The 12,137-nt window shown below is 36.9% G+C and overlaps 1 protein-coding gene and 1 non-coding gene across 2 annotated transcripts in view; one reads left to right on the top strand and one right to left on the bottom strand.

Annotated features, from left to right (window-relative positions):
* Nucleotides 1–12,137, top strand: part of IPO7 (importin 7) — a 57,371-nt gene that overhangs the window by 20,419 nt on the left and 24,815 nt on the right. The window contains exons 4-7 of the mRNA XM_004751948.3: nt 679–837; nt 5,379–5,535; nt 7,607–7,696; nt 11,937–12,031. Of these exons, the coding sequence (XP_004752005.1) occupies nt 679–837; nt 5,379–5,535; nt 7,607–7,696; nt 11,937–12,031 (501 nt within the window). The remainder of the gene's footprint in view (nt 1–678; nt 838–5,378; nt 5,536–7,606; nt 7,697–11,936; nt 12,032–12,137) is intronic.
* On the bottom strand, nt 5,784–5,922 carry LOC123387787. The gene has a single exon (XR_006602277.1). It is a non-coding gene; the product is annotated as a U4 spliceosomal RNA (small nuclear RNA).

The raw sequence follows: 12,137 nt of genomic DNA, 5'->3' as shown, positions 1-12,137 counted from the left end.
CCTTTTGTATTTTCTTACTGTTAAGTTTTTGTATTTATAAAAACCAAGAACAACTTCTTTTATTTTTAAACCAAGAACTTCTAAACTTCTTCATGTGAAATTTATGAAACAGTGTGATCAGGTGAGAGGGGTTAAAGAAAACGATAGAATGCTGACTATATATTATATGGTCTTGATCACTTAAAGTTCTTATTTTTATATGATTTTGTAGAATTTTTTTTAAGAATTGTATTTATTTATTTTAGATAGAGAGCAGAGGGGCAGAGGAGAGGAGAGGGACAAGCAGACTCTGCACTGAACATGAGCCTGATGCAACGCTCGATCTCACAACCCTGAGATTACGACCTGACCCTAAATCGAGGGTCAGATGCATAACTGACTGAGCCATCCAGACACCCCGATTTTGCAGAATTTTTAATGAAAATAGCTGTGTTTTAAATGAAACTCATTAGTTGATGATAGGGATGAACGATAAGGAAAAATAAAATCACCTACATTTGTAACATTTGTTGGGTTTCTTTTAAATCAGTAGGAATGAGTAGTTTTTTCTCAGTGACTTATTTATTTTTACCTAACCAGCCATTTTCTTTGTGTGAGCAGAATTTTATCTAGGTACCATTTCTTTCTCCTTAATGTTTTGTTTATTTATATAACCTTTTGTTTATTTTTGACTTTCAGGGTACAACTTACTACATGCATTCACCATATCATCAAACATGATTATCCAAGCCGCTGGACTGCCATTGTGGACAAAATTGGCTTTTATCTTCAGTCTGATAACAGTGCTTGTTGGCTAGGAATTCTTCTTTGCCTTTATCAGCTTGTGAAAAATTATGAGTAAGTGTCTCTCAATTCCTACAGAGATTTGAGAAGTAGGAAAAATTTGGAAATTTTAAGGTATTTTGTTTGAACATTTAAAATTACATTTGGTATATAAAAATTAGTGAATTATATATTGATTTTAATGCAGTATTTTCTTTTTAAAGTAGCACTCTTATTTTAATTCTTAAGTCACTTCTGTTGATTCAGCTTAGAAACTTGTTGTGCCCTTTTTTTCATATTATCTGTTTCCCTTTCAAAAACTGGGTTATCTCTAATTCCTCAATATGGGCTCCTCAGTTTGTGCTGATAAAAGGCCTAAACATAAGCTTTTTTAAAATGTGAAGGGTATCAGAGTACTTTGAGCATTAGAGCTTATTTAACTTCTGGCTTTCTGTGAATTTTTTACCTTAATTTGGGGTCTTGATAAGTTTCAAGAACCTACCTGTAATTCTTTAAGAAGGATATGTTGGGATTTCACATGATCATTTTTAATCATTGTGTTTTAGGGATTACGTCAGCTGTTTCAGTGTTTGCATATTTGAGCAAATTATAGTTCATATAAGTAATTAGTATCAGTAAGAAAGATTTTAGGCCAAGGGATCATTTTAGATCTGGGTTTAGGGATAAGAAAAAAGATCTAACCTTGGAAGCTGAGGTATAGCATTAAGAGTGGTAAGCTATACATTGAAGGGATTATCTCAATCGTGTAGTGGAAGTAATGAAATTTGTAGGCATTTGAAAGTTTTGATAACAGAAAATTTTGAGGAAGGCATGAGGAACACTTACACCATGATGGTGGCCTTATTTCCAGTCCTGACAGCTGCACAGATGCCATTGTGAGCCCGTTAATTCTGGGGCCTGTAGTTAGCCTCCGATACCCTTTTTGGGTCCCAACTAAAGTAGCTGATGAACTGCTGCTTTTCTTCTGAGCAGGAGAGAAGTATACCATTTACAGCATTGGTACTGGTGTTTTCTTGTGTTCCCACCAGCTACCCATCTTCCTGCTAAGGAATGTTCCAGCTGTTGCTCCAACTTCTATCAGAGTGCCAGTTGTTGTAGTTCTGGTAAGTGAGTGACTAAAATGAGAGAGAATAACAATAATAAGCTGTTACTGTCATTGAGGAGGTTAAGTCTCTCCTGTCCTATAATCTTAGCAGGAGAGAGTGTGACAGATTTTTTTAAATGGGAGACGTAGGAGGCTGCTACAATATTGGAATTCCAGTTCATTTTCAGCCAGAGTTCGATTGTGGAGCACAAGGTGTTCACAAGGGATCTGTGTGGACTGAAGTAGTTCTAAGAAAATTCATGGAGAAATTGGAAGTTGTGGTGGTCTTCAGGAGCATAGATCCTCAGGAAATGTTTGTCAGTTGAAAGAGCACAGTAGGAGCATTTGAAGAGAAAGGCATGTCACACCATACGCAGTAGTATGAACAAAGAAAGGTACAGAGGCAGAAATGAGATATTATCTTCAGTGGGTAGTGAGTAGACCACCAATAGTATGGATAATTTCTGTTTAGAGGCAGGGGATAAATTTGGAGCTGGTAAATTAGGACCATGTTAAAGACAGTTTTGAGTGCCTTGATGGAGAATTTGGATGTAACCTTTTAGATACTAAGTACCATTGAAAAAAAAAATTTTTTTTTTTTTTTTTTAAACAGTAAAGTGATGGGCTAGTACTTAGGATTTCCTGTGAGCATGGCTCACCAGATTGGCACATTGTAACCTTGTAGTAGTCGGCTTTTATTAGTGTCACATTTTTGTGCTGTCAAGAACTCTCAGGTCTTAAGGGTTAGTAATTTGTTTCCTACCATAATTACTTTCATATACCAATTAGTGTAGATTAGCAGCTAGTACCATCTAATTTCAAGTCCTCTCCTGAATGTAGAGAGGGAGGTAGGAAAGAAGAATGTGTAATATGGACTGGATACTCAAACCCTCTTAATGTGGGTGATCATCTGGGTTGGGTAAATGGAGAGAAGTGCATAATATAGTTCTGCCTTTGTAGTTAAAAGGAAGTACTGTCTTTAATCACTGTAGTTTGTGTAATCAGATTGGAGACTGCAAATGGCTTCCTTTCATAAATTGTTAATTGTTTTTACTGACTGAAAGAGCTATACAGATGTTTTAAAATGTATGGTAGGTGTAATTTCTCAGCATGTTAAAACAGTATTTTAAATAATCTGTGAGTTAATTGTTCAATAGTCTCAATCATTATTAGAACATTTGTTGTGGTTGGTTTTTTTTTTTTTGGATTTTTTTTAGATTTTTACTTATTTATTTGACAGAGATCACAAGTAGGCAGAGAGGCAGGTACGGGGGGTGGGGTGCAGTGGGGAAGCAGGCTACCGCCAAGCAGGGACCCCAATGTGGGGCTTGATCCCAGGACCCTGAGATGATGACCTGAGCTGAAGGCAGAGGCTTTAATCCACTGAGCCATCCAGGCGCCCCTGTGATGTGTTTTATTCTTGGCAATTTATTTCGGTTCTATTTCCATCTAGTAGGGGAAAATAATCTAGCCTTTTTACCTTTACCTTTTTTAAAAAAGATTTTATTTCTTTATTTTGGAGAGAGAGTGTGTGTGAGTGGGGGTAAGGGCAGAGGGAGAATGAGAGAATCTTCAGTGGACGCCTGCTGAGTGCAGAGCCTGTCATGGGGCCTGATCTTAGAACTCTTGACCCAAGCTGAAATCAAGAGTCAGGTGCCTAACCAACTGAGCCATCCAGGTGACCCTTACCTTTACCTTTTAAAAATGCGCTCAGATACTCAATTCTTAAATATATTTTGTTCTTCAAGAAGGCTACCAATAGGTAAAACTGGAATCTGGTAGGAAAAAAACAATTAAAAAGCAGTTTAATCTAAAAAGATAAATTCAGTTTTTTAGAATAATGACTTTTTTTTTTTTAAGATTTTATTTATTTATTTGACAGAAATCACAAGTAGATGGAAAGGCAGGCAGAGAGAGAGAGGGAAGCAGGCTCCCTGCTGAGCAGAGAGCCCGATGCGGGACTCGATCCCAGGACCCTGAGATCATGACCTGAGCCGAAGGCAGCGGCTCAACCCACTGAGCCACCCAGGCGCCCCTAGAATAGTGACTTAACCACTAGTAAGCTTTTGTAAAGCCATTCTGCCTATCCACTCCTTAATAATAGAAGGTGGGGTGTCATTCCTATAGTTCTTTTTCTTTAAGATTTTATTTATTTATTAGAAAATCAGTGATGGGAATGGGGAGAGAGAGTGAGAAGCAGACTCCCTGCTGAGTAAGAAGCTGGGCTCTGGCCTCTCCCAGGACTTAAAGATCATGACCTGACCCAAGGGCAGATGCTTAACCAACTGAACCATCCAGGTGTCCCCCTATAGTTCTAATCTGTTAATTTACTTGTTTAAGGTTTTGTTTTGTTTTGTTTTGTTTTCATTGAAGCATAGTTGACACAGTGTTTTTTAAATTGAAGTACAGTTTAATTAAAAATAAATAACAGACCTTTTTAAATAATACTGTTAAAATGCTAAGAAATCTATATATGGAAATTTCTCACTTAGGGCAGCAGTTCTTGGAGCCCACATCCTTGGAGCAAATGTGATTCAGAATTCAGAAGTTTTTGGATTTTAGAAAGATAAGAAGGTTCACATAATAATACATGTTAAACACTCCTGTTGAAATTGGACCAACGCCAGTAGTCAGATGCATATTATCATATCTGCTATAAAATACATGAATATCCACTCCAGATGGGATAAATGAAGACCATAAATAGCCTGTTGAAGTCAGGTTTTGTTGCCAAATAGGTTACAAAAGAACTTCCTGTTTATAAAGTGCTTATTTTCTGCTTTTTGGATGCCACTTCTGCCTTAATGCTTTTGGTATGTCAATAACTTCAGGAGGGTAATAGATAATCAATTTTATATCAGTTACCTGCTATTAAAAGCCAAGTCATTGTAGCTCCTCAATTGTATAAGTATTCACAATTAGAGACTGAAGTGAGGGCAGACCTTGGATCTTGACTGCTGAAGTTCATATCTAGAGGAGTATGTTGAGGAGGATACTGCTCTGTGCTTCAGTTTCCTCAAACTGTTGAAGTGAGGATACTAATGGAGCCTTGAGGATTTTTTTTTTTTTTAAGATTTTATTTATTTGATAAAAAGAGAGTAGGCAGAGAGGCAGGCAGAAAGAGAGGAGGAAGCAGGCTCCCTGCTGAACAGAGAGCCCAGTGTGGGGCTCAATCCCAGGACTCTAGGATTGTGACCAGAGCTGAAGGCAGAGGCTTTAACCCACTGAGCTACCCAGGTGACCTGGATCCTTGAGGATTATTGACTTCATAATGAATGCTCAGAAAATTTTAGATACTTTGTTATTATTTGAGGCTTTTCTTAGGTTGCTTTTGCTTGTGATATAGTTCCATTGTTGGTTTTTCCTTTTTTTCCCTAGGAATCTAAAGTTGCTTAGGAATTATTTGCTTATATTTGTGTGGACAAACAAGCAGTTTAATTTTGTGTCTCATTCATATAAATGAAATTGTGATGCAAATTCTTACAGAATTAGTTTGTATTCCTACCCAAAGGTACAAGAAACCAGAGGAACGGAGTCCACTGGTAGCAGCAATGCAGCATTTCCTGCCAGTTCTAAAGGACCGTTTTATCCAGCTTCTTTCTGATCAGTCTGATCAATCTGTCCTCATCCAGAAACAGATTTTCAAGATCTTTTATGCTCTTGTTCAGGTAATTGTTATATATAAAAGTCTATCTTTTGCTACATTAAAAGATAACAAATAATTTCCATGTCTTAAAAATAATTTCACTTGAAAATCTAGATTACAAATGGATTACAAATGGATGATTTGCTAGTCATATATAAATTGCCAAAATTATGTGCGCATTAAAAGTCTAACGAAGCACACTTCCCTAAATACATAAACAAGACTGATAGATCTTAAATTTTAACTGGTCAATCTTAAGTTCTCTTAAATCATCTGACACTATTTACAAAATTTTAGTAAAAAATTTTTATGCCTTTCACCTTAAGAATTAACAAGTCTGAAAATCAATTAGCAATAATCGTGCCTCGAGCAAACCCCATTGGCTATGATACTGCCACTGAGCAAAGCTCACAAGTCTGAAAATCAATTACTGAAATTACAATTTATATCTAGCATGAACCTGATGTGCCAAATATATATAGATTGTCCCAGTGATTACAAAACCTATACCTAAGTTTAACAAAAATACTAGTACTGTGGCTTGGCTGGCACACAGTGATGGGCTTCATCATTTTTACATATTTTATATCTTCCTGGGATAAAAGATATCCACTGAGGAAATGATTGTGTGTATTTTCTCAGTGGGATATAATTACTTAAATGAAACCGGTTTAGATCAAGATTAAAATTTCAGTTCTTTTTGTGCCATATAGCCGTAGAAGGATTCATCTCATCTACTAGAACCTTTGGTTTCATTTATATACTTACTTAACTTCAAAATCTCATTTAAATAGACCTGTGACTTCCACTAAGATTGTAACTGACTCACCATATTGTTTGGTTGGATTTTGTGTGTCTTTGCTAGATTAGTAAAGATAGTCTGTTATCTCCCAGTCTTAATCAGAGGACACTTTGATGCCATTCCACTGGCTGCTTCTTAGAGAATTTTTACAAGTGATTTGGGTATATAATACACTGTTTTTGTTTGTTTTTTAGTTGGTAAGATTATAACTTTTAGATTAAGAATAAGTTATTTTTGTAAATTGTTCTAGGGAATAGGGCAAGATATTTATCTTCCCAACTAATTTTTTGATTCTAGCATACCCTGGTACTCAGTATAGCCCTTTCTCACTTGTGAAAATAGATATTCTAATGTCCCAAATAGAGTATTGATTTTATGAGCCTGTTGAGAGGATTTATCCAAGGAATGCAAGAAAGAGTGGATCAGTGGTTAAGAGATCAGTTTCTATGATTACCTCTTTTTTTTTTTTTTTGAAGATTTTATTTATTTACTTGACAGAGAGATCACAAGTGGGCAGAGAGACAGGCAGAGAGAGTGGGGGAAGCAGGCTCCCCTCCAAGCAGAGAGCCCAATGCATGGCCCAGTCCCAGGACCCTGAGATCATGACCTGAGTCAAAGGCAGAGGCTCAATCCACTGAGCCACCCAGGCGCCCCTATGACTAACTCATAGAAGAAGACCTATAACCATCTCTAAGATTGCCAGATAAAGCATTTGATAACATTTAATAACCATTCCCACTTTAAAAAAACAAAAAACAAGCTAAGATCCTGGAATAGAAATTTTCTTTACTTGATAAAAGACATTGACTAGAAATCCACAGTATCACTCTTAGGGTAAAAATAAGATGTATTCCCAGTAATTTGGGACTAAGACAAGGATGGTCACTGTAGTGCCACAATTCTCGGGTTTGGATAACTGATCAAATCAGCCAGATAAGGGGCGCCTGGGTGGCTCAGTGGGTTAAAGCCTCTGCCTTCGGCTCAGGTCATGATCTCAGGGTCTTGAGATCGAGCCCCACATCGGGCTCTTTGCTCAGCAGGGAGCCTGCTTCCCCCCCCCTCTCTGCCTGCTGCTCTGCCTACTTGTGATCTGTCCCTCTCTCTGTCAAATAAATAAATAAAAAAATCTTTAAAAAAAAAAAAAATCAGCCAGATAAGAAATTTGCTTGTGTACTAAAAATGGGAAATGTGGATTGAATGAAATACTTTTTATAGGTTTTGTGAAGAGTTAAAGGAAGTGGTATTTTCTTTTGTAATGATTTTAAAGTATTGATTCTCGATTTTCATTTAGTATACACTACCATTGGAGCTGATAAACCAACAGAACCTGACAGAATGGATAGAAATTTTAAAGACTGTTGTGAACAGAGATGTACCAAATGTAAGTCTCTATGTGTTCTTGTATTACTGAAATATCTAATTATCTTTTGGGAATTTTAACTGATAGTTTTTGTAACATTTTTATGAGTTTATATAATTCATGATGCAAATTATTCTAGATAAAGAGACCATTTTGTGTGTTTACTTATGTGCAATTCTAATTAAAAATTGTGCGCAGTGTTATTTCATATACTGTTGTTTAGGTACTTATATCCTAATGCTTCTGTTTCTTCTCAGTTTTTAATTTTATTTATTTATGTATTTATATATAAAGTTTTTTTATAATGTGAGAGAGAGCAAATGATTGGGGTTGGGGGGGTGGGGGCTAAGAAGCAGACTCCCCAGTGAGCAAGGAGCCCAATGCAGGGCCTGAGATCATGACCTAAGCAAAAGGTAGACATTCAGCTAAGAGCCACCCAGGAGCCCCTTCATTAAAAAAAAATTTTTTTTAAGTTTTATTTAAGTACTCTCTACACCTAACATGGGGCTCATACTCATAACCCCGAGATCAGAAGTCACATGCAACTGAGCCAGCCAGGCATCCCATCTTATCTTCTCAGGTTTTAGTTAAGAGTTCATAATATATATCATCTCACATAGCTACAAAATCCTTTTCTTTCTTTCTTTCTTTTTTAAGATTTTATTTATTTTTTTTTACAGAGACCACAAGTAGGTGGAGAGGCAGGCAGAGAGAGAAGAGGAAGCAGGCTCCCTGCTGATCAGAGAGCCCGATGCAGGGCTTGATCCCAGGACCCTGGGACCATGACCCAAGCTGAAGGCAGAGGCTTTAACTGACTAAGCCACCCAGGCGCCCCACAAAATCCTTTTCTTATGAGAAATGTTTTTAAAGATTAATTTAGAGAAAGGGAAAGCGTACATGGGTGAGCAGGGGGAGGGGCAGAGGAAGAGAGTATCCTCAGACTGCCCCCTGAGCGTGGAGGTCCACGCAGTGCTCAATCCCAGGATCCTGAGATCATGACCTGAGCTGAAACCAAGAGTCGGAAGCTTAATCGACAGAGTCACCTAGGTGCCCTATGATGAGAGTTTGTTTTTTTTTTAAAGATTGTATTTTTATTTATTTATTTGTTTGTTTGTTTGTTTAACACAGAGAGAGAGAGAGAGAGAGATCACAAGCAGGCAGGGAGGCAGGCAGAGAGAGGAGGAAGCAGGCTCTCCACAGGCTCTCCACAGAGCAAAGAGCCCAATGCGGGGCGCCATCCCAGGACCCTGAGATCATGACCTGAGCCAAAGGCAGAGGCTTTAACCCACTGAGCCACCCAGGCACCCCAAGATTGTATTTGTTTATTAGAAAGGACGCATAAGCAGGGGGAATGGCAGGGAGAGTGAGAAGCAGGTTCCCTGGTGAGCACAGAGCCTGACCTGGGGCTCAGTCTCAGGACCTTGGGATCATGACCTGAGCTGAAGGCAGATTCTTAACAAACTGAGCCACCCAGGCAGCCCCATGATGAGAATTTTTAAGATCTACTCTCTTAGCATCCTTCAAGTATATAGTACAGTACTGTTAACTATATAGTCACTATGCTGAACATTACATCTCCAGAACTTAGTTATTATACAACTAAAAGTTTTGACCACCTTCTTAAATTTACTGTGATAATCATTTCACAGTGTATACCTAATATCATATCATTGTGTTATATACCTTAAACTAATACAATTTTATGTATTAATTATGTATTTTTTTAAAAGTGCTTGCATCTGGAGTTATCCTAATAATTTGTCAGCTACTCATGAACCAGAAGACTTTGTAGTTAGTTATATTACTTGTTTTTTTAAAAAACAGTTTTATAGAGAGATATACATATTCCATAAATTTAACCTTTTCAAAGTGTACAGTTCAGTGGGTTTTAGTACATACAGAATTGTACATACAGAATTTAGTACATAGGAATTGTTTTATTTAGTCAATTTTTAAAAAAAGATTTATTTTTGTGAGAGAGAGAGCGCACGCGCACACGAGTTGGGGGTGAGAGGCAAAGGGAGAACCAGACCCCTATCTGAGCAAGGACCCTGATGCAGGACTCAATCCCAGGAAGACACCCAACCAGCTGAGCCACTGAAAAGCCCAATTTAGTCACAATTTTTAAAGTAAATGCAATTTTTTTTTTATAATCTAGTTTTCTAGAGAGGTAAGGGAATTTATAAGTCCTAAATACAAAATACGCTTTAAGTGCTTTAATATTCCTTACTTATTTAATCCTCAAAAAAATGTCTCTGAATTAATTTTTCTCCCCTGTCCCCTCTGAATTTATTTTGAATGGAGACATTGAATTATTATATAATTTATCCAAAACAATTTTATTAGTGGCATTAGTGAGACCCCCTTGTTTTATGGTTTATTGCTTAAATTCCTATTTAAAAGGAAAAACAGTGTAGGGGCGCCTGGATGACTCGGTTGAGTGTCTGACTCTTGATCTCAGTTGGCTTAGTTCTTGATCTCACGGGGTTGTGAATTCGAGCCCAGTGTGTTTGGCTTTGCAGTGGGTGTGGAGCCTACTTTAAAAAAACAAAACAACAGTGTAGAAGAAGTGAAAGAAAATTTCTTCCTCTCTGTCGGAAACTAGTTTGTTGTATATTTTTCTGAACACATTTTTTTTTTCTGAACACATTTAATATGTTCAAAATAAAATGTTAAGTTTTCATTTACAACCACTCTGTACATTTTGGGTATAATTTATAAACACATATTATAAATAAATAGTCCAGTGAGTTATCATTTGCATGTATCCATGTAATCATCACCTAGAATATTTGCTGGTGGCTAGTTTTAGTCTTTCCTATCATCACCATTCTCATTTCTAGCACCATAGATTAATTTTGCCTGTTTTAGAACTTAAAGCTAATTTTTGGTATTTACCTTCTTTTGCATGGTATATTTATGAGATATATTATGTTGTGTTAGTCTGTTTCTTATGTATTTATGTTGTGTTATAGTAGCTTGTTCCTTTTTATTACCAGGTAGTATTTTATTGTGTGGATATACTACAATTTATTTATCCATTCACAAGTTGATGGACAGCTAGGTGGTTTCAGGATTTTAGTAGTACTAATAGAGCTGCTATGGATGTCCTTAACACAAATCTTTTTGTGATCACATGTTTTCATTTTTCTTGAGGAGATTACCAAAGAATAGAATGGGGTCATAGGATAGGTATATGTTTAACTTTATCAGTAACTTCTAAACTGATTTTCAAAGTGGCTGTATCATTGCTCTCGCTTTTAGTTTTAGTTTGTTAAACTAAGACTTGGTTGCTCCAAGTCTTACTTTCCATTATAAATTAAAAATATGTCTGGATATTATAGGTCAATATGTAAGGATCCAGTCTTTTTTTTTTTTTTTTTTTTAAGATTTTATAGATTTATTTGACAGAGACACAGCAAGAGAGGGAACACAAGCAAGGGGAGTGGGAGAGAGAGAAGCAGGCTTCCAACAGAGCAGGGAGTCTGAGGAGGGACTCAATCCCAGGACTCTGGGATCATGACTTTGGCAGAAGGCAGACTTGTAATTACTCAGCCACCCAGGCGCCCTAGGATTCAGTCCATTCTTTTAGTGGTTGTATAGTAGTATTTTATAGGTGTTCCATAAGTAATCATCCTCTTATTTGCAAATGTTTACCGTGGTAGTTTTTCACTATTGTTTTTAAATTAATGTCTTCATCTGTTTATCCTTTTGTGTTTATACCAGTATTTCTGAAATTAGATTTTTGAAATGGTGTTTCTCATGCCCTTTTAATTTGAACTGTACTGTTTTGTTTTGCTTTTTAAAAGAATTATTTATTTATTTGATAGAGAAATCACAAGTAGGGAGAGAGGCAGGCAGAGAAAGATGGGGAAGCAGGCTCCCTGCTAGGCAGAGAACCCAATGTGGGTCTCGATCCCAGGACCCTGAGACCATGATCTGAGCTGAAGGCAGAGACTTAACCCACTGAGCCACCCAGGCGCCCTGAACTATACTGGTTTTGATTAAACTACTTTTCATGGCCTTGGCTTTATGTTAATTGGATTTTGACTAAAATGTTTGTGTTTGAGTTTGCTATGTAGCCAAGTAGTAAAGCAGATGAAAGTGCCTCTTATATTTAAATAAGAGTTAGTACTTTTCCAAATCTAGCCTTTTATTTCTAAAGGCCAACATAAATGGTTTTTGTGAGTCTCTTCTCACCTCATGCTCTTCTTCTTAGATTGTATCATCTCTTACTATCATTAAATAAATCTCTTTGAAGGAAACACTTCAGGTTGAAGAAGATGACAGACCAGAGTTACCATGGTGGAAATGTAAGAAGTGGGCTTTACATATCTTAGCAAGGCTTTTTGAAAGGTAAGCGTCTCTCAGTGTATGATGACTTAAGTTTATTTTTTCAAGCTCTTAGTTTTATAAGTGTCAATATATAAAGCATTATAAAGAAACAGTGGGCATTTAAATG

The sequence above is a fragment of the Mustela putorius genome, unplaced genomic scaffold, assembly GCF_011764305.1.
Source record: "Mustela putorius furo isolate JIRA1106 unplaced genomic scaffold, ASM1176430v1.1 tig00003859_pilon_pilon_pilon, whole genome shotgun sequence".
NCBI lineage: Eukaryota > Metazoa > Chordata > Mammalia > Carnivora > Mustelidae > Mustela > Mustela putorius.
Note: the sequence above shows the minus strand (reverse complement) of the source record. Positions and strands in the feature narration are given on the sequence as shown.